The 26,657-nt window shown below is 36.9% G+C and overlaps 2 protein-coding genes across 7 annotated transcripts in view; both read left to right on the top strand.

Moving 5' to 3' along the window:
- Positions 1-15,987, top strand: part of LOC136264338 (mucin-17-like) — a 330,828-nt gene extending 314,841 nt beyond the window's left edge. For 2 of the 6 annotated variants that reach the window (XM_066059055.1, XM_066059095.1), the window contains 5 exons: positions 9,589-9,864; positions 12,324-12,599; positions 13,035-13,114; positions 14,035-14,266; positions 15,394-15,987. In XM_066059055.1, the coding sequence (XP_065915127.1) occupies positions 9,589-9,864; positions 12,324-12,599; positions 13,035-13,114; positions 14,035-14,266; positions 15,394-15,791 (1,262 nt within the window). In that variant the 3' untranslated portion in view covers positions 15,792-15,987. The remainder of the gene's footprint in view (positions 1-9,588; positions 9,865-12,323; positions 12,600-13,034; positions 13,115-14,034; positions 14,267-15,393) is intronic. The other 4 variants (XM_066059069.1, XM_066059061.1, XM_066059078.1 and 1 more) reach the window with 4 other exon arrangements.
- A 5,529-nt stretch (positions 15,988-21,516) lies between these two features.
- Positions 21,517-26,657, top strand: part of LOC136264330 (receptor-type tyrosine-protein phosphatase H-like) — a 49,956-nt gene continuing 44,815 nt past the window's right edge. The window contains exon 1 of the mRNA XM_066059047.1: positions 21,517-21,816. Within this exon, the coding sequence (XP_065915119.1) occupies positions 21,735-21,816 (82 nt within the window). The 5' untranslated portion in view covers positions 21,517-21,734. The remainder of the gene's footprint in view (positions 21,817-26,657) is intronic.

The following is a 26,657-nucleotide window of genomic DNA, read 5'->3' as shown; positions in this document are numbered from 1 at the left end:
AGAAGCCGACACCACACCATGAGTATATTAACAGGAAAAAAGAAAACACAATTTTCACACCTATGTAGCTCTATGATCCCTAGTCTGATTGGAACCAAATTTACTTGAGCAGTGCCAGCCAGTTAGGGGAGTCTAGATACCAAATTTGAAGAAAATTGCTCCAGCCATTTCCGAGATATGATCAATCACAATTTCGTTTTGATTTCTTAATTTTTTTCTTCATCTCACACACTTCGCAAAATCCGCCATAAAACACAAAGACACACTTAAAGGACTCATTAAGGCGGATCTCAGTACCAACCTTGGTAGGAATCCGATGGACATTCACTGAGTTATGACCGATTATTTGTGTAAAATAAGGTTGAAGGTCTGTCACACCCACAGGGTAAACCCCTTGTAGGAATAAGTTGAAAATTGCTATGTAGATGGAGTAACCATCGTAGGAGTGCCTTTTTGTGGTTTGAAAGGAATCAAGATAAAGACCATGGAGATATGACACAAAACCCAACCTGTGTCACAATTATGCAATCAATTTTTATGAATAAAAAACTAGGGCCTAGGCTGTTGATATTTAGCTGGTCATTGCTATTTTAAAAAATTAAAATAAAAAAAACTTAGAAAAAATTATGACACAAAAAGGTATAAGATAAAAAGAAAAAAGTGTGATCTGACAGAGGCTTGAACCATTATATCCAGGCTTGGAGTACCCATGCTCTACCACTGTACCAATGGTGCTTGCTAGCTATTCCTTTTGTTTTTGCACTATTTAAATGTCACAAATATAAAATACTATATATAGTCTAACTCATACCAGTGAAGAAGAAACCAAAGCTGAACCTGACCCTAACCCTAACGCTAACCTGACGTTTTCCTGTTAAATGTAATGATGACTTTCACTGTCTGTATGAAGGTAAGTGATTGGGTGAGTTCGAGGCGATGCTTGCTTTGCTCGCTCCAACCCTAGCTCGCCTCGAACTCACCCAAAAACTTACCTTCATACAACTAGTGTGCTTGATACTTGAGTTATAGGTGACACTTCTAATGTTTATACAACAAACGACCAGCTAAATATCCACTTCGAAAAACGCTATTAGTTTTCACGCCTACCAGGCAAACCGCTTAGAGCAATGAACTGAAAATTGGTATGTAGCTGGAATAATCATCATAGAAAGTCCTTGCAGTAGTACAGAAGAATCAAATTACAAACCACTGAGTTATGATTCGAAAGCCAACTACGTGTAGCAAATGCAATATCGAGATACTCTAATAGAACAGTCACCCTAATAGAGCATTCAGCTACGTTTATAACTTACTCCATTATATAATTATATTACATTGCAAGTTATTCTGTAGGGAGTTCAGCTACAAACAAAATCACCTTGTAGAGAGTTCAGCTACAAACAAATCACCCTGTAGTTCAACTATAAACAGATAACCCTGCAGAGAATTCAGCTAGAAACAAGTCACCCTGTAGAGAGAATCCTGTAGAGAATTCATCTAGAAGCAAATCACTTTGTACAGACTTCAGCTACATTTCAAGTCACTCAGTAGAGAGATCAGCTGCAAACAAGTTATCCGTAGGGAATAATTGACATGTAATAAATGTATGTATTATATATATAATTTGTACATTTACTGATAAAAATCTTTTTCTTATTCCTGTGGTAAAGAAAAAACGTTAGGTTAAAAAAGTCCCAAAGCCTGTCATAGGCTGGCTTTGGGGTATACAAATACAAAAAGAAGTGAAAAATCTAATCCAAAACAGCCAAGCTGTAAAAAAAGAGTTTGGCCCCCAAAAAGACTATGGTGAAATAAGATGTGAAATCCAAGGTGGCAGCCAAGAAAGGGCTGTGATGGTAGGTTAATGGTAAAAATTTAATAACAACAATTCAGGTGAATTTTGTGGCAAGACCAAGCGGCATAAAATTCACCTGAATTGTCATTATTGAAATTTTTACCATTAACCTACCATCATAGCCATCTCTTGGCCGCCACCTTGGATTTCACATCTTTTTTCACTATAAATTTTTTGGGGTTGTATTCTTTTTTACAGCTTACCTATTTTGGATTAGGTATATTTAGCTGCTCAAAATAGGGTGTATTTTGGTTACCACAAACCTACACACCGACACAGTGATAGCTAATAAACAGATGAATATTTGGTGTGAATATTTTTTGCATAGCTTTACACACTAGAAAGTTACAATACCATGATTCCTTAAACTTTCTAAATCTACTAACATGTTATGTACTGTAGATTTTGCACAAGTACACATGTAGAGCTCTTTCTTGTCTTTTTGTAATTACTGTTTGACAGAATTTAATTTTAGTTTTAGTATTTGCAGAAATTCTTTTTGGTTTTATTTGTTGTTGTAAAATTAGTAAAAACCACAAAACTGTTAAAGTTTAGTTATAGTACAAATAGGAAAAACATTTTAGTATAGTAACTATTTTATGCTTATCAAAATTGGTTTTAGTTTTAATAGCTACATGAATAATCGCTGGCATGGTAAACTGTTAAAAACTGTGGTAGATATGCAATTTTAATCATTTCAATCCAGTATAGTTTGGGAAGGTCAAAAGTTACAAGCTTAAAATTTTCACTGTGAGCGCAGCCAACCATAGTGCTGTTTATTTCACTCCAATTTATAGCACTCTAGCTATTGATATCTAATCAAAAACAGCCAAGCTGTAAAAAAAGGTGCGGCCCCCAAAAAGGCCATGGTGAAAAAAGATGTGAAATCCAAGGTGGCGGCCAAGAAATGGCTGTGATGGAAGGTTAATGGTAAAAATTTTAATAACGACAATTCAGGTGAATTTGATGCCAAGACCAAGTGGCACAAAATTCACCTGAATTTTCGTTATTAAAATTTTGACCATTAACCTACCATCACAGCCATTTCTTGGCCGCCACCTTGGATTTCACATCTTTTTTCACCATGGCCTTTTTGGGGGCCGCACCTTTTTTTACAGCTTGGCTGTTTTTGATTAGATATCACTTCTTTTTGTATTTGTATACTGCAAAGCCAGCCTATGGCTGGCTTTGGGGCTTTTTTAACCCATGTGTTTTTTTATTTACCACAGGAAGAAGAAAAGAACTTATAGAAGATTTTTAATACTTCAATTATTTTTGATTTTATTATTAATTATACAAATTATATACATATATTTTTTACATGCCCATTATTCCCCACAGTATTTTTTTAGCAGCTGATCTCTCTACTGGGTGACTTAAAATATAGCTGAGCTATATACAGGATGGTTTCTTTGTAGCTGAATTCTCTACAAGGTGACTTCTTCTAGCTGAACTCTCTACAGGGTGATTTCTTTGTAGCTGAACTCTCCACATGATGGTTTCTTTGTAGTTGAACTCTTTACAAGGTGACTTCTTTTAGCTGATCCCTACAGGGTGATTTGTTTGCAGCTGAACTCTTTAGGTGGTGAATTCTTTGTAGCTAAACTCTCTACAAGGTGACCTCTTCTAACTGATCTCTCTACAGGGTGATTTGTTTCTAGCTGAACTCTCTACAGGTGATTTGTTTGCAGCTAAACTCTCTACATGGTGCTTTCTTTGTAGCTGAACTCTCTACATGATGGTTTCTTTGTAGCTGAACTCTCTACAAAGTGACTTCTTCTAGCTGAACTCACTACAGGTAATTTGTTTGCCGCTAAACTTTCTACATCCATGGTGGTTTCTTTGTAGCTGAACTCTCTACAAGGTGACTTCTTCTAGCTGAACTCACTACAGGGTGATTTCTTTATAGCTGAGCTCTCCACATGATGGTTTCTTTGTAGCTGAACTCTTTACAAGGTGACTTCTTTTAGCTGATCCCTACAGGGTGATTTGTTTGCAGCTGAACTCTTTAGGTGGTGAATTCTTTGTAGCTAAACTCTCTACAAGGTGACCTCTTCTAACTGATCTCTCTACAGGGTGATTTGTTTCTAGCTGAACTCTCTACAGGTGATTTGTTTGCAGCTAAACTCTCTACATGGTGCTTTCTTTGTAACTGAACTCTCTACATCATGGTTTCTTTGTAGCTGAACTCTCTACAAAGTGACTTCTTCTAGCTGAACTCTCTACAGGTGATTTGTTTGCAGCTAAACTCTCTACATCCATGGTGGTTTCTTTGTAGCTGAACTCTCTACATGATGGTTTCTTTGTAGCTGAACTCTCTACAAAGTGACTTCTTCTAGCTGAACTCTCTACAGGTAATTTGTTTGCCGCTAAAGTTTCTACATCTATGGTGGTTTCTTTGTAGCTGAACTCTCTACAAGGTGACTTCTTCTAGCTGAACTCACTACAGGATGATTTCTTTGTAGCTGAGCTCTCCACATGATGGTTTCTTTGTAGCTGAACTCTTTACAAGGTGACTTCTTTTAGCTGATCCCTACAGGGTGATTTGTTTGCAGCTGAACTCTTTAGGTGGTGAATTCTTTGTAGCTAAACTCTCTACAAGGTGACCTCTTCTAACTGATCTCTCTACAGGGTGATTTGTTTCTAGCTGAACTCTCTACAGGTGATTTGTTTGCAGCTAAACTCTCTACATGGTGCTTTCTTTGTAACTGAACTCTCTACATGATGGTTTCTTTGTAGCTGAACTCTCTACAAAGTGACTTCTTCTAGCTGAACTCTCTACAGGTGATTTGTTTGCAGCTAAACTCTCTACATCCATGGTGGTTTCTTTGTAGCTGAACTCTCTACATGATGGTTTCTTTGTAGCTGAACTCTCTACAAGGTGACTTCTTCTAGCTGAACTCTCTACAGGGTGATTTCTTTGTAGCTGAACTCTCCACCTGATGGTTTCTTTGTAGCTGAACTCTCTACAAGGTGACCTCTTCTAGCTGATCTCTCTACAGGGTGATTTGTTTCTAGCTGAACTCTCTGCAGGTGATTTGTTTGCAGCTAAACTCTCTACATGGTGCTTTCTTTGTAGCTGAACTCTCCACATGACGGCTTCATTGTTCTCTACAAGGTGACTTCTTCTAGCTGAACTCTCTACAGGTGGTTTGTTTGTAGCTGAACTCTCTAAGGTGATTTGTTTGCAGCTAAACTCTCTACATGGTGCTTTCTTTGTAGCTGAACCCTCTACATGATGGTTTCTTTGTAGTTGAACTCTCTACAAGGTGACTTCTTCTAGCTAAACTCTCTACAGGTGATTTGTTTGTAGCTAAACTCTCTACATGGTGCTTTCTTTGTAGCTGAACTCTCTACATGATGGTTTCTTTGTAGCTAAACTCTCCACCTGTTGGTTTCTTTGTAGCTGAACTCTCTACAAGGTGACCTCTTCTAGCTGATCTCTCTACAGGGTGATTTGTTTCTAGCTGAACTCTCTACAGGTGATTTGTTTGCAGCTAAACTCTCTACACGGTGCTTTCTTTGCAGCTGAACTCTCTACATGACGGTTTCTTTGTAGCTGAACTCTCTACAAGTTGACTTCTTCTAGCTGAACTCTCTACAGGTGATTTGTTTGTAGCTAAACTCTCTACATGGTGCTTTCTTTGTAGCTGAACTCTCTACATAACGGTTTCTTTGTAGCTGAACTCTCTACAAGGTGACCTCTTCTAGCTGATTTCTCTACAGGGTGATTTGTTTCTAGCTGAACTCTCTACAGGTTATTTGTTTGCAACTAAACTCTCTACATCCATGGTGGTTTCTTTGTAACTGAACTCTCTACATGATGGTTTCTTTGTAGCTGAACTCTCTACAAGGTGACTTCTTCTAGCTGAACTCTCTACTGGGTGATTTCTTTGTAGCTGAACTCTCCACATGATGGTTTCTTTGTAGCTGAACTCTCTATAAGGTGACTTCTTTTAGCTGATCCCTACAGGGTGATTTATTTGCAGCTGAACTCTTTAGGTGGTGATTTCTTTGTAGCTGAACTCTCTACAAGGTGACCTCTTCTAACTGATCTCTCTACAGGGTGATTTGTTTCTAGCTGAACTCTCTACAGGTGATTTGTTTGCAGCTAAACTCTCTACATGGTGCTTTCTTTGTAGCTGAACTCTCTACATGATGGTTTCTTTGTAGCTGAACTCTCTACATGGTGACTTCTTCTAGCTGAACTCTCTACAGGATGATTTCTTTGTAGCTGAACTCTCTACATGATGGTTTCTTTGTAGCTGAACTCTCTACAAGGTAACTTCTTCTAGCTGATCCCTCTACAGGGCGATTTGCTTGTTGTTGAATTCTCTACACTGTAATTTGTTTGAGGCTGAACTCTCTACATGGCAGTTTCTTTGTAGTTGAACTCTCTACAAGGTGACTTTTTCTAGCTGAACTCTATACAGAGTAATTTGTTTGCAGCTGAACTCTCTACATGATGGTTTCTTTATAGCTAAACTCTCTATAAGGTGACCTCTTCTATAGCTGAACTCTTTACATGGTGTCTAGTTTCTAGCTGATCTCTCTACAGGGTGATTTGTTTGCAGCTGAAATCTCTACAGGGTGATTTGCTTATAGCTGAACTTCTTACATTGTGTCTAGTTTCTAGCTGATCTCCACAGTGTGATTTGTTTGTAGCTGATCTCTCTACAAGTTGATTTGTGTGTAGCTGATCTCTCTGCAGGTTGATTTGTTTGTAACTGATCTCTCTACAGGGCAATTTGTTTGTAGCTGAACTCTCTATAAGGTGATTTGATCTCTCTGCAGGTTGATTTATTTGTAGCTGAACTCTCTAAAGGGTGATTTGCTTGTAGCTGAACTCCTTACATTGTGTCTAGTTCCTAGATGATCTCTCTACAGGGTGATTTGTTTGTAGTTGATCTCTCTGCACATTGATTTGTTTGTAGCGGAACTCTCAACAAGGTGATTTGTGTGTAGCTGATCTCTCAGCAAGTTGATTTGTTTGTTGTCAATCTCTCTACAGGGTAATTTGTTTGTAGCTGAACTGTCTATAAGGTGATATGTTTGTAACTGATCTCTCTGCAGGTTGATTTGTTTTAGCTGAACTCTCTACAGGGTGATTTGTTTCTAGCTGATCTCTCTACAAGTTGATCTGTGTGTAGCTGATCTCTCTGCAAGTTGATTTGTTTGTAGTCGATCTCTCTACAGGGTAATTTGTTTGTAGCGGAAGTGTCTATAAGGTGATATGTTTGTAGCTGATCTCTCTGCAGGTTGATTTGTTTTAGCTGAACTCTCTACAGGGTGATTTGTTTCTAGCTGATCTCTCTACAAGTTGATCTGTGTGTAGCTGATCTCTCTGCAAGTTGATTTGTTTGTAGTCGATGTCTCTACAGGGTAATTTGTTTGTAGCTGAACTGTCTATAAGGTGATATGTTTGTAGCTGATCTCTCTGCAGGTTGATCTGTTTTAGCTGAACTCTCTACAGGGTGATTTTTTTCTACCTTATTTCTCTACAAGTTGATCTGTGTGTAGCTGATCTCTCTACAAGCTGATTTGTTTGTAGCTGATCTCTCTGCAGATTGATTTGTTTTAGCTGAACTCTCTACAGGGTGATTTGTTTCTAGCTTATCTCTCTACAGGTTGATTTGTGTGTAACTGATCTCTCTACAAGCTGGTTTGTTTGTAGCTGATCTCTCTGCAGGTTGATTTGTTTCTAGCTGATCTCTCTACAAGTTGATTTGTTTGTTGCTGATCACTTTAAAGATTGATTTGTTTGTAGCTGAACTCTCTGCAAAGTGTTTTGTTTGTAGCTGATCTCTCTACAGGATAATTTGTTTGTAGCTGAACTCTCTGCACAGTGATTTGTGTGTAGCTGAATTCTCTAGAGAGTGATTTAATTGTAGGTGAACTCTCTACAGGGTGCTTGACTTGTTATAGCTGAACTCTCTTTAGTGTGACTTGTATAATGTTCTGAATCTCTACAGTGATATAATTGTAGCTTAATTCTCCACAGGGTGACTTGCTTCTGGCTTAACTGTCTATAAGATTAACTGTTTGCAGCTGAAGTCCCTACAGAATAACTTGTAATGTAATAGAATTCTATAATGGAGTAAATAAATTAGCTGAATGCTCTATTAGGGTGACTGTTCTATTAGAGTATCTCGATCTCGCATTTGCTACACAGAGTTGGCTTTCGAATCATAACTCAGTGGTTTGTAATCCAATTCTTCTATACTACTGCAAGGATTTTCTATGAAGATTATTCCAGCTATACACCGATTTTCAGCTCATTGCTCTTAGCGGTTTGCCTAGTAGGCGTAAAAACTAATACTTTTTTATTACTAAAAATCGATCGCGTAATTGTGACACAGGTTGGGTTTTGTGTCATATCTCCGTGGTCTTAATCTCGATTCCTTTCAAACTACCAAAAGGCACTCCTACGATGGTTACTCCATCTACATAGCAATTTTCAGCTCATTCCATGAAGCGGTTTACCCTGTAGGCGTGACAACAAATCGATCTTGTTTTACGCGAATAATCGGTCATAACTCCTGAACCATTCATCGGATTTGCACCAAATTTGATGCTAGGATGCGCCTTTGGACTCCCTTTCTGTGTGCCAAATTTCAAGGCGATCGGAGCACGCGTTTGCGTTTTATAGCAATTTTTGCAAGTGTGCGAAAAGACGAAGAAGAAGAAAAAAACAACGAAGAAAAAAAACGAAACTTTGGCCGCTCATATCTCGGAAATGGCTTGAGTGATTTCCTTCAAATTTGGAATGTAGACTCCCCTAGCTGGCGGGCAACTCTGCAGCAAATTTGGTTTCAATCGGATAAGCCATCACCGAGATACAAAAGTGTGAAAATGACGTTTTCTTTCTTCCTGTCAATATACTCACGGTGTGGCGCGCCGGATTCTTGGGCCGCACGACACACTATCGTGTGTCTTGATATAACCATGATAATTTTAGCACCTTTTTCACAACAGTAACTGTAACTCAATCATATCATCATGGGTGGATAGGTATGAACAGAAAATTGCCCAGTGGACCATGTGGTGTCTTCAGCCTTAATATTGGGAAGATCACCTGTGCCACTGAAAATTAAAGAAATATTTATAGAAAATACTTGGGCAGCAGCCTAAGGTTGTTCACATCTCCAGTGCCATGTTTTAGCTGGCCATGGCCTTTCGAGGTTCCAGAGCATTCCCAGTGGTTGGTACATGTCTCTAGAAATCCACTCATGAAAAGCAGCGAGAGCAAATCAGAGGCATGGCTGTAGTACAAATATGTAGAGTATTGGTGTGGCTATCTATTCATGGTGAAAAGTTACCTTTACTGGTGCGTGTGTGTAAATCAACTATTATCAAAAGTTTGGTCACAAGATAATGTTGTTATACATACCTGTATGTGTAATACAATTTTAGTTTCAGTTTAGGTTAAGTATGTAAATACTGGCCATGGGTTTAGCTTTAACAAACTGAATAAATTGAACTTTAGTTGAACTTTTAGTTTGGTTTTACTGTATCTAAAGGTAATAAAAAGTTAATATGTACACGCTGGTGGTGTAATTTATGCTTATATACAAAAATAGGTACAAACCGTTCTCCTTATTCTGAACATTCTGACATAGCATACCTCTTACATACTTAAAACTTGCAAGTACATAATGTAATGTAAGAAAAAAGTATAGTGTAGTATATGTATGTCTTGTATCTTTTCCTTAACTGTGTTTGAATTTTTATAGGTATACCAACAGTTAAAAATTTGATGGCAACAGATAATTGTTTAAATGTTAATGCCAGTTGGACTACTATCACTGGAGGGTGTAGTAACTCAGTTCAGCATATGATAACATTGTCATCATCTAGTGATACTATTGAACCAGTAGTGACCAGTGATACTTCTTACACCTTTAACAATACAGTGATGTTAACAGGTGATATCTCTGTGAGTATTATTGCCTTTATTGGGAACACAATGGAAACTAGTGTACAAGTTGCTGCTCAACCTTCTCTATTAAGTAAGTCTGAGATTCATACATACAAACATACAAATGAAGGTCATGGGAATTGACCTCACTTATCCAATTTTTTTGATTGCACCACTTTTGTGTGTTTTATTAGAAAGTTTTAAAGATAAATTTTTAAAATTGATGTTGTACGTACATATTATGGTGGTTGTGCACATAATTTCAGTAATATGAACTGTTAGTTATCCAAGAATTTTGTGGTTATACTGTAGTTAGGGTCTGCAATCCGCATAATCAACTTTTACAAATTGATCCCCTCACAGTATCATTGTGGAATGTTCATTGTAGTATCCCATTGCTAGATCCATCATGAAACCAAAGGTTTGATTGTTGTCTTAACAGAAATTATAATTTTAGTATCTCACGAGATGCAAAAATTTTAATCATATTTTGTGCTCCACACAAAGGACCAGATGAAACTTTCCATCATATCCAGAGTTGTTGTAGTTAAAAAGTGTGTACAGTAATAATTAAGCAAATGATTTGCTGGGTGTCCGGCACAGAGTTGCTTTCTTTGAAAAAACAGACAAAGAAATACAAATTTTATCCTGCCTTACTACCCAGGGCAAGAAATTTCCTCATAATGATGGGTGCAAAGTCTGTCTATGCTGTTAGTTTGGAAAAGATCTGAGACTTCTCACCATCTGGGTGACCAGTGTCAAAATTTTCTACAGCATTAAAGAATTCTGTTGCACATTCTAGCCATTTCCAGCACTTCTGCAGCCACAAAATCATTACGTATTGACTAAAACTATGACAAAATAAAACTATGTCCCTGGACGTTTATTATTATTAGTTAATGGATATATATACACACAAGTGATACAAAAATAAAAGTTTAGGCACAGAGCCTTTGTTCGTATCCATATCCTGTGACAAGCCACAAGTTGTCTAACTTCTTTTTAAAAATTGACATAGTGGGTGATGAAACTACTTCAGCTAGTAAACAGTTCCATTGATTTATAACCCTCCGGGTGAAAAAGTTGGTACTCAGTTGCAGTCTACTTTGCTGTTTATAGAGTTTCAGATGGTGACCTCCTGTGTGGGAGATGGGCTAAGTATAAACAATTTCGACCAGGCAATATCATAGTAACCTTTTAGTAGTTGATATGTTTCAATAAGGTCACCACGTTGTCTTCGACAATATAAAGAATAAATTCCAAGTTCTTTCAGTCTTGACTCATATGGCTGATTAGCTAGAGCAGCTACAAGTTTAGTTTCCTGCCTCTGTACTGTTTGGTAGCAGTGGTTGTCAATTATGATTTCATCCACAGCTTCCACGCCTCCTCTAAGCTATGCACCATGGGAGGCAGCTAAATTGTCCAAATTTGACTTCACCTTTCACGATCCATAGCAGTTTTAAATCATTACTAGATCATCCTATATCTTTGCGGTTTTTAAATCATTATGTTGCAAAAACATCCCAAAACAAACCAAAAAAGTACAAAATCCTTTATATTTCAATTTAAACTGGGCTTAGAGCTGGGTGGAGCTCCTGGTGAGCTGCTGGTATACTGCATCATATGAAATCACAGAAACACACCAACTGCTACTACTACCAAACTTTTTGGACCATCATCTATCATCATTTGCAATATTAGGTGACCAGTGTGACATCAGAAGTACTGGAAAGGACTTTTCTGGGCACTATTGAGAGAATCCCGTGGAATGATGTGCGAAAATTGTGATGCTCTTTACCTAGATGGTGAGAAGTCTCAGATCCTTTCCAGACTACCAGCATAGATAGACTATACATCCAACCTTACCGAACCACTATGTGGAAAAGTTGGCTTTTCTTACCTTGACTGGTAGGACAGTTTGAATTCAAAAATTTATGTTTTGTTTTCTGATTTTTGAAAGAAAGCAACCCTCTGCTGGTACCCAGTAAATGATTTGCTTAATACTGTATGTACATTACATCTACAATGACACTAGATAATATCTAGCTGAGTAGCTAGGTCCTTTGTGTGCTGCACGAAATTATTAAAATAAATTTTGCATCCAGCAAGATGCTAGAATCAATATTTCTGTAAAGATAACAGTTGTGCCTCCAGTTTCATGGTAGATCTAGCAATGCTATGCTACAATGAACATCCCACAATGGTAGAGGGATCGATTTGTAAATGTAGATTTTTTGGATTGGGGACCCTACTGTAGTACCTGAGGTATCACTGTATTTGACTGCAGATGACATGCGGTTTGATGTGTAGCAATATTTACACTATATGTGCAATTTTGCTGCATATATACAGTAGTTTTGACTGTTATAAAGCAATACCAGTGCAGTAATAGTGTACAGTAGGGATCCCCAAAGAAAATTATTAAAACGAATTTTGGAAATATTCTATGCAACAAAACATACCTAGTCTGTGTATGTATCTAACTAGTGTAAAACTTTTACAAAAGCACCAGATGTTTCTTTTTAAAGTTTTGCTATAACTTTACTGTAGATATACCACAGCTCACTGATCCTACTATGGTAGAGAGATGTGTATCCTACTTGTACATAACTTGGAATGATACTACTCAATGTGTACCAGTGTCATATACAGTGATGTTGACTAATACATCATCTGGTGTAATGCTACAGAGTACTTCTACTGACAACAACAACTACAACTTTACTGGACTAACTAGTGACACTTCATACACAATAACTATTACTGGTAGGAATAGAGTAGGTCAGAATGTGGTGATGAATACTACTTCATCTTTAATATCAGAGGGTAAGGTGCTTGATTTTCTAGTCTTAATTAACCAAGCTATTTACATGAAAATTACAGTAGTACAGCTTCTGGGGGTCAACCTCCAGTGGCAGAAGGAACGTTTGACCAGAGAATGCTGAACTCTGGAAACAGTAAGCCTGGGGAGACTAAAGCCTAAACCCACTTTGCTTTCATGCTTTACCAAAATTTATTTCAACTAACCAAAAGAATTTTAAAGCAAAATTATTAGGCTATCTACAGTTAGTATATTGGTATATTACTACATCATAGTATGTAGCTTGCAACATGGTAGCATTGTTACAAACAGTGCAAAAGAGTCTTGAGAAATTTAGTACAGTGGGAAAGTACCCCACACAACACTGTAATGTTGCATACAATTGAACTAGTATGTATGTGCTTAAAACTCATGCTTTATTTGATCTGAACATGTAATAGTTCCTCCAGTGGTTATGGGAGTGACTCCATCTTCAATTACTACTGGACAACAAGTGGAGGACATTAAAATCAGCTGGATGGTATGTGTGGACCTCAATTATTCAAAATATTGAATGTCATGACTAAAATTCATATTGGAGTAGTTGAATGTTTTGTTATTAGAAATCCCTACAATCATTCTATTATATATGTTCACCACATACATACAGTAGTATGATTGATCATTTCAAACAATGGGCAATCTTTTTATAGCATGTAATTTGAAAATGTGAGTACAGTAGATCCTTGATTATCCAACCCTCGTTTATCTGCACCATTGTTTATCCAAAGGTGTAAATGAATGTTCTATTAGAGTATTTTAGTACGAGTGTACTGTACGTTTTATTAAAGTATTTTAACAGAGCTCTGCATTTAAAAAGTATGGGATTCAGTTATCCTAATAGTTCACTTATCTGAACACATTGGGGTTTGGATAACTGAGGATCCACTGGAGTGTGCAGTATAACACAATGTATTTGTCTATGGTCATGTATATATGTAGCACTAACCATTCCATAAGTACTGTATAGTAATCTCAAAATTACCAGCTACCTTTGTTACAGATACATGAACATACAGTATAACAAATTAAGTTGATAATAGCAAGGAAGCCTTTACTGCCAAAAGACATTCACCACTCATAAAATCACAACTGATCTTACTTGTATGGTGACACAAAAATTGTTGAACTACCAGACTTATATCCATTAGCTATAATGCAATAGATATCAGCATACAATTCATTAATTAAACACACTTCAGAAATGAAGACTGATAACTGCAAAACAGTTGTGGAAGTGTTTCTGTATAAGTTTATTTGTGCTGACCAGTAACTGATTATGTTAGCACTTAATCATCAACAGTAGAGAGTACTCAAATACTAAAACACATGCTCTAATCTAGACTACTGTAAGTGTAATTAGATGAAATACAATGTAAACTATGCATGGTATTTATACAGGCACCATCAATATTGAACCTTTGTACCACATCCTTGATCAGTAGTTATGAAGTACAGATTGACTACACCAACAATGATGGCCGCTCTACTGACATTAGAAGTGTTCCTGGTAATATTGTATCAGTGTTAATGTCAGATTTGTTTGTTGGACATCCACTACCTGGCACCACTTACAATATTGCAGTTGTGGCAGTGAATGAAGGTGGTCGTGGTGTTGCTAATACTCCAATATGTACGTACATATGTATGTACATGCTAGTTATATACTGTCGTTTGAACTAACAGACTAAAAGTGTAATAAAGCTTGCAAAAAAGGCACAAATTTCACCCATCAAATAAAAGATCTGGATTCTGTAAATTGTATTGTAAAGCCAATTAAACAGAACTAAAAATGACATGGTCATAGTCTAAAGTTACATGTGAAAGAGACAGATTCTCTGTATGCCCTGATTTTTTGCAGGCCCATTCACCAGTAATGTTTACATTCATGTATTATCCATACTATAAATGTAGTGATGTATTCATACCTTCATACTAGTATATGCATGCAGCAGAGTTGTTGTAGTTAGTTAACTAGTTTCTTCTATCCCATACACACTTTTTTTTGCACTAGTGGGTAAGTTACTAGTTACTTTCTTATACTTGTTTTGTTAACTTTTGTAACGTGTTTGTGCTATTATTCCACACAGATATATACAAAATGAAATATCAGTCATGTACAAGCGATGTGGCCATTTCAGCTCAATTTCAATGATTTTACTGTATTTATTACATACAAATTTATGAGAGACATAAGTTTCACAGATTCTGTGGTTGTTTGACTGTCTGCAAAAGTTTCATACTTAAAAATTAATGATTATCATGTTTGGCTCTTTTCTATACTTAGTGAAAAATGGGTGATCCTTGAACACAAATTAAAAATCATGAAATTTGTTAAACTGAAAATCAAAATATGTACCTTAAAAATTTGTATGTATATGGTATCAGACTGAATAGTGTAGTACACTATGCGGAATGTATCTGGTGTTAGTGCTGTAGTATGTATGGTACTAAATAATATTAATTGCAGAGCTTTTTGGTTTTAAAGCATGGCTTCCAGCAACTATGTAATTATTGTAGCTAGTACCTTAACTATTGCAGTTTCAAGGGATGTATATACATACATACAGGGTAACTTGTAATAATTATTACTCTAGTGTAATTTGTATGTGCATTTAAATGTGAAGGAAAAAATTAAGGTAGTTCTGCATGATGTTACAGCCATGCAACACCACATATATATATATATATATATATGATAGATGTACTTTGTGTGTATGTAATACTGTATGCATACATAGTACATATAATACCATACAGGTGATTGTGATTGTGAATCATCAGATGATGACGACCTCTCAACAGGAGCAGCAGTTGCTATCACTTTAGTAGTCACATTTATTATCACATTTGTTGTTACTACATTGATCAGTGTCATCATTACCAGAATGTATGATAAACGTCAACTTGAGAAAATTGTTAGGACAAATAACAAAAAGAACAATGGTACTCAAGACAACAGTCAATTTGTTCGGATGGGTCGAGACATCAAAATAGACACTAATCCATCTTATGCTACTATGGACAAAGACACTATCAAAATGGATACTGTTATGGACAAGGACACTATCAAAATGGATACTAATCCATCTTATGCTATTATGGACAAGGATACTATCAAAATGGATACTAACCCAGCTTATACTGTTACTAAGTGAAGTATGCACCATAGTAGTGATGCTGGTGTCCTGAGAGACACATTTTGTTTTGTATCCCTTTTAACCTTTTTGTACAGTAACTTGCATTGTGTTTTCTTTACATGTATTATGTACACATGTGTATGAGTGTAGATTGTGATTCAGAAGTGTTCATGTAGTTGTATAATACATTATAAAGTTTGATTTCTTGTCTTCATGATAGTCAATGGATAATATCATGACACAGTACAAGTGTGTTGTGTACTTTTACAACAATAGTCTATTTGCCACTGCCATCAGCATTCCAATGGATGTTCAAAAAACTATTATGTGTTATGTGTTTGGTTAGCATCCTTCACTGTACCATGTATGAGTTCAGTGTGTCTGTACAGTTATGCAATTGTACATATGTACCTCAGGTGCTCACACAAACATGAAAAACTATACCACAACCAATTTATTGTGTGCAGACTGAATGGTGTTGATTATAGTACCCAGTTCTAAAGCTTACATACAGCTGTATGTATGTATGCACAGTACTACTTTTGTCATTTTGTATATAGGCCATGTTTCAGTTTCAGTAGAAAAGATGTCGTACATATGGCTTGTAGCTGTATACATAGTACCATACTTTTTATACTATATACACATAGTTTTGGTGTGAGTGGTGGGTGATGTAATTCAGACAATTCTGTTGATTATGTATGAAGTAATTCACACTGTTTGTATTGATCATCAGGAATCATGGTATGGGCTATAAACATTTCTAGATAGTCAAACAAAGCTAGAAGGGAAGCATTTAGTAAAATGTCATGTCATTATATCAATTTCATTTTCTGTGTGATTGCTGTTGAAATTATGTGTAACTTGCACAAACTGAGGGAAATTGATACTATTCCCAAATGCATGGAGCATTCTTTATAATATTGTAATGATAATGTAATATAGCTACAAGCTGACAATACATGTGACTTTTATATTCCCATTCTTTCATGTGGCAATAATCGTGTTCTCATAAAATTGTCATAGTCTGATTGGGGAATGGGGGGCAAGTCATGTGCAGTGGGATGGGTGTCAGTTAGGGAAACATATGCATCCAAATTTCTATAGCATGCAACATGCCAATATTAGTTTAGGATGCTCCTATAATATTATTGTAATGGTTATTATTATGTTACCAAATTCATTATAAATTGAGCAGAGAAACAAGAGGCATTTGAGATAGATTCGTACTCTTAGTGTATAGATACCTTGAGACAGATTGAATATAAATTGCATTGCAGAGATCTAGAACCAGTGCTGGTCACTGCAAATCACTATTCACTAATAATAATAACCAACTTATTTGACCACTGAATGTTCTTAGGTGACTGCACTATTAGAGTATCTTGATCTCTTGCACTCCCAATACTGACTCATGTAGTATTCCATTCTTACATATAACCTTTGGAGCTCGAGCATAATATTATAATGTATAGTAAAAAGTGGTACATAGTTGCTGTACTTATATTCTGGGTATTGGAAAAGGTGAGGTCCCTCCACTCTTCAAAGTAAGGGAGCAGTTGCCCCTCCTCTACCTCCCATTTCTCTGCCCCTGATATTTGTCCCATTTTTTACTTGTGTTGTGGCTATCTACTGAAACACCAAAGGTTGTTACTAAATCTATTATAGCTAGCACATAAAAAAAATTATAAATGGATCAAGTCATCTTATTTAGATTGTATAATACATGTTCATGCTACATGTGCACTGGACTGTAGAGAACTAGTGCTGAAATTTTGTGAAGAATATGCAATATTTTGAGTAGTGTAAAATTAATGATTATGCAATATTTGGGACAAGTATAAGAGAGACAGGTTTTTAATTGTAATTGCTTCACTACTAAGAAGTACAGGCTGTTTGTATCTCTTAACTCTGTTTCAACACCACTTACTAAAAGATTCCTATCATTTTAGCTGGCCCTTTCATGGATGTGATGACGGAGCTAGCTATACACTGTACATGCACGTATCACACACCTAGGACCAAGCTTATTATGCTTATTTTGCTTATTATGCTATGCTGCACTGCTCGTATAAATTTCACACAACACAAGTCACGTAATGCTTAACAAAATTACTTTAAAGAGCAGTGATGGCAGCTAAAGTTGCTTAGTTACTATTTAGTATAAGCAAAAGAATTTGAAAATGGTTTAAATAAAACAAGTTGATCTGTGCAAGGTGTCGGATTGCTTTATTAGAATAATTGACTATTCTATTAGAATGTATTGGGAAATTCATTAGTCACATATAGACTAAGCTAGTTTCCTAAAATTATTCTGCCTATTATGCTAGCATGATGCTTGATGTTTTCTGGTACCTATTATGCTCAAAACTCTGCCAGCATTATAGTTTGGCCCCTGTATTGGAAATAACGAAAGAAAGCATTCCACATTTTTAATGAAAGTATTATAGCAGTCAGTATATTTGTAGTATTAGGGATGAGGAAAAATATGCTGGTATAATTTTTGGGGTTTTAATTCCAGATGGACTGACTGTTTTATTGGAGTGACTGACTGTTGTGTTAGTAGAGAGGGAGTGCGGCATGGTCCCCCATTTCTCCCACTTACTGTAGCTGTAGAATACAATGGAACCTATCTTATTAATCTCTTTTATCCACCTGTATCTCTCAGGGGTAGTGGACCAGACTGAAGAGGACATAGAAAGTTGCACATTGGAGTTATGATTACCATTACTGTACAAAAGTAAAATTACAGTGCATTAAGTAAGACATTATGGTATGACTAGTTTGAAGCATACAGCAGACACACAAAAACTTTTATATTTTAGAAGCTCCAAGACAGTACTTTAGACAACTGATGAGTAAATTGTCATCATTAAAAATAAACATCATTGCAGCCATTTCCTTCATTATTGTAACCACTGCTTTGATTTCACACCTGGCTTTTTTTTTGGGGGGGGGCATGCTTTTTATCACAGCTTGGCTGTTTTGGTATGTATATATATAATATATTCTTAGTTGCAGCTTTTCTGGTAGCTAAATTGGTGACATACTGCTAATTGCAATGCTATGCTTAGTGACCCAAGTTGAATCCTCCCTATCATCATGGCTTTTGTTTAACACCCTACTTTGTCTACATCAATATTCTTTCTGCCAGCTTTAGGACACTTGTCTCACCATTAAAATTTGGTTGTCATTAATGACATCAAAGGAACCTATATAGTACTACACTGCGTTTGTAAGTGTCAGTGTTAACAGTTCACACAAGCATTGTATGGGCTAGCACAGGCTTGGCACAAGTGAGCCAGGTATTTGAGATACTGTGATGGAGCTGGGCTAGCCGAGGCACTAAATTTAATGTGTGCATAGTTACCTTATTGCCATTGACTTTATTTCAGGTGACCTTTAGGGCTCTCTGTCTGGGTTTTGAATGTACAGGTATGTGTCACAATTAGAATTTTTGGTCATGTGTACGCATATTCCATGTATTGGATTGCTCCAATTATTGTTATTATTGTTATTCATTACATAGGGCAGACAGCTGAGGCCCTAGAAGGTACTGTGCATATGCTTGTACGGCTTCTGAAAATTGATTTAATTTGTCCATTTCAATCATTGGTGTTGGTAGTGTATTCCATTCTCTGATTGTCTTCAGGGGGAAAAGCTTGTCATTATGATGTAGTGGTAATTGTAGATGGTACCGTCAAGTGGAATGAGTGATGTTATCTAGTACGTGTGGTGGTGAAGTGATCAGGGGTGGATCCAGGAGCTGGCAAGGAGAGAGGCACAAACAGGCTAAGTTGTAGGAGCAGATTCTCTTGTATTATTAAAGCAGCAAATAATCACCCCTTAGTCTTACTTCTTATTTTACTATTGTGAAGTCTCAAAAGCTGTTTTAAATGCTAGAATGTCAACAACACGATGATTATTGTTAGAAGCGCTTAGTTTGCATGAAGGTGCCAGGACAGCTGCTTTGACTTTTGTCTTAGGTAAATGGTAGTAATACATGTAAGTTACATAAATTATACCTGACAAGGTTTAGTATTTCAATCAAAAGAAGTATGGCTCCTCCACAATGGGGATCCAGGATGGAGGCATTTGGCCCAAATGCCCCATCCTGGTTCCGCCATTGGTGATAGTGATCAGGTAGAGATAAGCCCATCATGCCATGCGTTATTTGGTAAGTCTTTGTTGTTTTCTTCTCTTTGCTAATAGCAACCAATTAAGCTGTTCCAACTTCACTATTGTTATTGAAGAGAAGGAAATGTGTGAAATATTTATTACAACATCACCTTGTCTATTTCATATTTATGAAGCATTTTATGTGAAAGTATTACCTTGCCCAATCGGGTTTACATTATGAAATGGTATATGCGATTGTGATCCTTATCTTAGGAGTAGTAGCATTCACATTGACACATGTTACATTGATCAATCAACTATCACATGTCCTGCTAACACTTGGATATTTTCTCATGATCACTCTAGCAACATCTTGCACATGCCTCTAAACTTTTTCTAAAAGTGATAGCTATTTGAGTAATGTAATGTGGGTACTAGACAACACATTCATATTCCATTATGGTCAAACTAAGAAATATGCAGATGCCTTGATATCAGTTGAACATAATTTTACTAAGGTGGAGTTTGAAGAAGTTTAAAATCCTTGTAGCCTTATCAGCAACATTAGTAATATGGGTAGAAAGGTGATCATCCAACATCACTCCAATGTACTTTTTATTGTTTTTTTGGAACAAGGAAAGACAAAGTCTAATAAAAAACCAATCTCAAATAAGTAACGTACGTACATGCAGCATTAACTATATACTAAATAAAATAAAATCGGCAGTCATACAATACAAATCTAATTTGATCATAAAAATAAATACATTAAGTGCGAATACAATATCGGGGGGTAATTTATGTTAATGTGTTACAGATAAAATGGACATGTAGAGAAAGTAGTTTGCAGTTTTAGGAATTAGGGACCTTGAACATCTCATAACAGTATCTACATTTACCTAGTAATTATGGATCAGAGGTAGACATGCCAACTCTCACGCATTAGATGTGTGTCTCACTCATTGGCTAGTAATCTCACGCTCTCACGCCTTACCCTCTGTTTCTCACTCTTTCAGCTTAGTTCTCATGCCTGATCTGCTTCATAATTAGCCCTGTGCTTAAAATTGGACAGTCCTGTGCTTATTTTGTACTTTGACCATGCAGTGACCTTTTTTTTTTTTGGTCTTTACTACCAAAAATCCTGGAGCTGCACTTGTGTCTAGTCCACAATGCTTGTAGTGTTTTAAGGTCTCACTCCTAAAATTGTTTAGAGGTTGGCATCTCTGCGGAGGTCCAAATAATTATATAATTAAGGATAAATTTTTTGCTGTTAACTCCCAAACCTCTAAAAATTTTTTACCTGGAAATACTTAGGCTAGCTATACGGTGGCTAGATCAGTTTAATGACAGTAGTTATGTGTCCATAAGATAAGTATAACTCAGGGGCAGATCTAGAAAGTTTCAGAGGGGTTTCTGGTTCTCTGGAATTGCAACTTCAGCCTAGCTGCAAGTTGAAGACCAAAAAAAAAAACAAAAAAAAACAGTCACCACATGCTTTTCAACGCTGTGAAGGTGATTTCAAAGGTAAAAGTATGAAATTTTGCCAATAGAGTAGGGGCGCGCGCTAGTTCAGAGAAAACCCCCTTAAAATCGCCCCTGCAATGTAACTATAATTATGACTATTATAATTAGTAATTTGAATGTATGTATGTTTTCTCTGGCTGTGGGTGCATGTAGCCAGTAGCCCACAGGCCATAAATGCAGGGTTCATATCCTGCATTAAAATTAAGGCACGAATTCATTCCGATGGCGCTTATTTCGTGTTTGGTGCCATTCGATAGCCAGACTAGTTGTAGCTCGCCAAGTTGTAGCTCGCAGTGTGTGTAGCGGAAGGGATTGGCGATGTTTCGAAACTCAGCTGAGAGGTTTATAGTAATCATTACACTGTTGAGTTATATCACAGTGATGGAGTGCCAAACTTTTAGTGAGTTTGATACGTATGTCATAGATTTGATCGTGTACATTCCATAATTATTTTAGTGTAACGTAGGCACGGGGATTAGGCAAAATATTGTATTCATAGATAGTAGAGATTCTCTCTCTCTACTATCTGTGCAGGGGCGGATCCTGGACCTGGCAAGGGGAGGGGCACAAACAGGCAAGTTGTAGGTGCATGGTTAGGGAGAGCCAGATCCTCTTGTTAGTTGCTGCATTTTTGAAACAGTAAATAATACACCTCTTAGTAGTATCTCACTGTTGATTTTTACCGTTTTGGCCTTTGGCTGTGAAGTCTTTAAGGCTGTTTAAAAGGCTCTGAATGTCTTAAACAACAGCAACACGGTTATTATTTTTGGAGGCGCTTAGTACGCTGATCTTGGCCTGGCATTAAGTTTAGTATTTTATTAATCAGAAGTGTTCTCCTCCACAAGGTGGGGGGGGGGGGGAGGATTTGTCCCAAATGCCTTATCCTGGATCCACCATTGCTGTGTGTATCTCTATATCCATGGTCTAATCTAATCAAGTTTAGTCATGACTTCTTGACGAATGTCAATTGTGGGTTTAAAATTGTTCATCCTTGAGCTGAGTCTGGAGCTGCCCACCCCTTAGCAGAACGTAAGGGTCTGGTGTACACAGCATGAGATATGTGCATCACTGTAAATTTGTCAATATAAAATTCTGTTGTTCATTGCTGTAAAGCACCTCCTCTATACAGCATTCATGCACCTATCTACCACGTTTACAGTTGTGCCTTGGCACCTTTCATTAACTGAAGTTAACACAGACAGTGTATATTGGGATGTAATAGCTCCAATGTCCTTATCTCTAACTTTGCAGTGAACAGATACAGTGTACATGCATGTGTCACACTATTTCACAACATGTATTACTGCTGTACATGGACCCAGTAGACAGATTCTTAATTAGCAAATGTGCTCAAAATTTTGTCCAAACTACTTCAGGAATTCCCCAAAATTTCTCCCTAATATACTTTATGTCATTTCCATTATGCTCTCATTATGCTAGTGAAATATTATACAAGTGTCATTATAAACTAATTAAATGTGTACAAAGTATAAAAAGTTTAGCACACAGCAAAGCACTAAAATACAAAATCAGGTTTTAGTGACAGTACTATTGTACTGTAACATGACAGAAGTTTCTATATAGTCTTGTAAACTATATTGTTGCTGGGGAAATAATAATGTTTGAAGCATTTAGGAATAGATAGCATTGAAGTGTGTTAATAACATGTGCTTGTGGTTGTATGACATGTAGTTTCTGCGAAGAAAACAATCTGGCCAGTTTTAAAATGCAACTAAGGAGTGGTTGAAAGCTGCTTTTCAAAGCAATCTACTCCAGGCTGCACACACTTTCTGGCATACCGTACGGAGGGAAACTTTGGAGGGGGGAAATTTGGCGAACCAAGCAAAATATCACTGTTGGCGAAATAAAATTTGGCGAATTGTTAGCAAAGCGCACGCCGTATTGAATTAATTAGATCACTAATCGTTGTGCCTGAAGCGAGAACTGGAGTGCCACGCCTCTCACGATTCGGCGCCTGGAGTCAGCTACCAACAAAAAGATAATACTATATAGACAGGATCTACACCCTCTGGAATAGTGAATATCATACTTAACATGGTAGGACCCGCTATACTTGTCATGCCCGCTTCGAGGTGACATTTGAGGATACCGCGTGTACAGTAACTAGCTACCTAGTGAGGTAGTCGAGGCAGGCTTGGCTCTAGCGTAATGCCTGGCCCACTATCCCTTGGTCGAGTAGAAAATTGATTAGTTCGAGGCTTGGTTTACTATTTTCTTCGCCACCAAAATATTTGGATGGGGAAAATTTGGCGAGTTCATGGTCAATCGCCAAATTCGCCAAATTTTAACAGCGTCAAAGTTTCCCTCTATACGGTAGTAAAATACGTTTTCTGACAATCCGACTCTAGATGACGGTTTTTTGAAAACACCACATATGTTAGGAGTATCTGAAGTATAAATAGCAGACATAACACTACCATAACTGCTTACAATCAGTGGTCCATCGAGTAGGTTAAGGGCTTTCCCCAGTCTATCACTGCAGCCAATTCAACTTCTACGTGATTACCATGGTTTTTCATAACAATGCATAGCCGACTGTATTGCGTGGGCTATGTGTCATAGTTACAGAGTTTTTGCAAGTATTAGAACTAAGGCACTAGTCAACAATTCATATTGGCTGTTTGTATTGATGAGTACCAGTGGTCGATAACACATACTTTGCATGCTGATATGTAATCACTTGCTGTTTAAAAGTTATATACTGTACAACAATCAGATGAAAAAAAGATCACATGATAGGGGAAGAGCATACAGTTTTACTGGGTGCTGATAGGCCATTCCTGTGTTGAGTTACATTTCAAGGTATGAAATTTGGTCGATAATTGGTTGCTTATGCTTGATATGTAAGCTTGATATGATTGATATAAAAGCTTAATATAATCTTTTGTATATGATACAAAAGCTTGATATATAGTCTGGCATTACCTTTCCCTTTGCAAAAACAGTAAGGGTCTGGTGAAAATTAATACAGATTCTATATCATTTCAATTAGTTAGTGTATGTAACTGCTATAGTTACATCAGATGATCGCCCTCCAATTCAAACAAAGCATTGTGTTGCCAAGGTGATTTGTGTGTGAACATTATTGACACATATTAATTGGCTAGCACGGAATTTCTGTGCTAGAAATGATATGGAGTTTATATGCTGAGTAAAGGTACATGCCTTCTTTCAACTCAAAAGTATACGCTATTCCTGCTGGCTTACAGATACAGTAGCTAGAGCTTTACTGGATACATGCAAAATGGTGGGAAATTGTTGCCCAAATATTAATCAAATATTCATAATGAATAGTGACTGACTGCCCGCATGATGAAGAGTTGGCTAGAGAACTTATCTCTGTTGTGTTTGTCAGCCATTGATCAACTACTTACTTACATGAAGGAATGATCTACAGTTAACAATACAGCAGTTAAAACACTTAAAATTGTTTACCCATATCTGATTGACATAGGTTGTTTTTCTCACACCACCGATCATGTTGGTGAACATTTCATAACACCAAATCTATCAGATTTTATGACTGGATGGATCAACCTTTTTTCTCATAGCTCTAAGACAAAAATGATGTGAAAAGAATTAACTGACAGATCAATGACTAGCTACAGTGTAACGCGTTTGTGGAGTAGGGGGGGAACTTATGGAACAATTGTTTGTTCAATTTGGAGATGTAGAGGGGTTTTAAGCAAATGAAAACTTAGAGTCACCCTACGTAAGATCAAGGCTACTAGCCACTTTTACTGATGCACACAAAGGAGTTTACTTTGAAAATAAATAGCAGTCTAATACATTGTGTGCAAGATATGACATGATGATGTTCACACCCCTCCATTTTTTAAGTCATCACCCACTCAGATCTTTGTGCTTTGAAATCCCTCAGCTTTGCCTCAGATTTTAAAATCACAAAGATCCTCATGGTTGGTCCCTAACTATAGCATAGATAGATTGATTGTGGGTTGAGTATATTTATCTTGCCATCAAAGCTTGCACAATATGTATAAAAAAAATTTAAAAAAAAAAGAGTAAATTTTGAAAAATTGTCTATTATTTTAGCTAATTAGAATAATTATTTATAATTCTGAATACCCCTCCCCCAATGCTAGATCAACTAGGTTCAAGTGTATCTGCACAGCCTTCATTCAGAAATCTAAGCAAATAGTATCAGTTTAAACACCATTTTTAAGAGTTGTATATGTGACTTTTAAAAGTTGTAGACGAGAGTAGTTTCAAACTGGCTAGCAGAGATTTCTGAACACCTCTTAAGTGTGCACTGAACACTCCTCACCCCTCTTTGTGTGTGTGTGTGTGCGTGCGTGCGTGCGTGCATGCGTGCGTGCATGCGTGCGTGCGTGCATGCGTGTGTGTGTGTAGGGCAGAGACTAGTCTCTAGGTACAGTATTCACCACACACTCACAATGTCAGCATTGTATGTACATTCCAAACACCTTTTCTTCTTACTTGCATGTCTTAGATGTCTACAAGAAATCAACATTAATTATCTTGCCTTAGAACGACGGATTATAATTAGCTATGCAACTTATAAAATACCAAATCACATCATTATGACATTACTTGTGATATTATGCAGCTTGGCTGGTTTGGTTTAGATAATTTTTTGTAACTTTAATTTACTCTGTGTGTACATGCAGTGGTGGATCTAGATGGGTTTCTGGTGTTTCGACAGAAACCCCCTTTTAAATTTAGTTCAGTGGAAGTCTAAATGCATAAACATTGTTGTACTGACAATTAGTCATATCCAAACAACTATATACCACTGTATTTCAGTAGCTTGCATGCAGCTGCAACACAATTTATAGCTATTAAACCCTCAGCAACACTTCACTTTTCATCTCCCACTGTATTAAAGTGATCGAGATACTCTAATAGAGCAGTCAAGTAACTCCTCTAATAGAACAATCAAAGCTACAGCTTATAGTCACCATCAAACCCTATAGTTAACTATATAGTATTTGCATTGGATTTATTGTAATTACTAACTAAAAGTAGCCTAAAATCCAATCTCAGAGCTTTTAAAATCTCAAAATTTTCTGAAAAATGTCACCAGATGCCTTATTCAGCTATACCAACTTTCAGAAACCCCTTTTAAAAATCCTAGATCTGCCACTGATATGGGTGATCAAGACGCACGATAGTGTGTCGTGCGGCCCAAGAAGCCGGCGCGCCACACCGTGAGTATATTAACAGGAAGAAAGAAAACGC

The sequence above is a fragment of the Dysidea avara genome, chromosome 1, assembly GCF_963678975.1.
Source record: "Dysidea avara chromosome 1, odDysAvar1.4, whole genome shotgun sequence".
Classification (NCBI taxonomy): Eukaryota; Metazoa; Porifera; class Demospongiae; order Dictyoceratida; family Dysideidae; genus Dysidea; species Dysidea avara.
The sequence above is the reverse complement of the archived record's forward strand: the minus strand, read 5'-3'. Positions and strand labels throughout refer to the sequence as shown.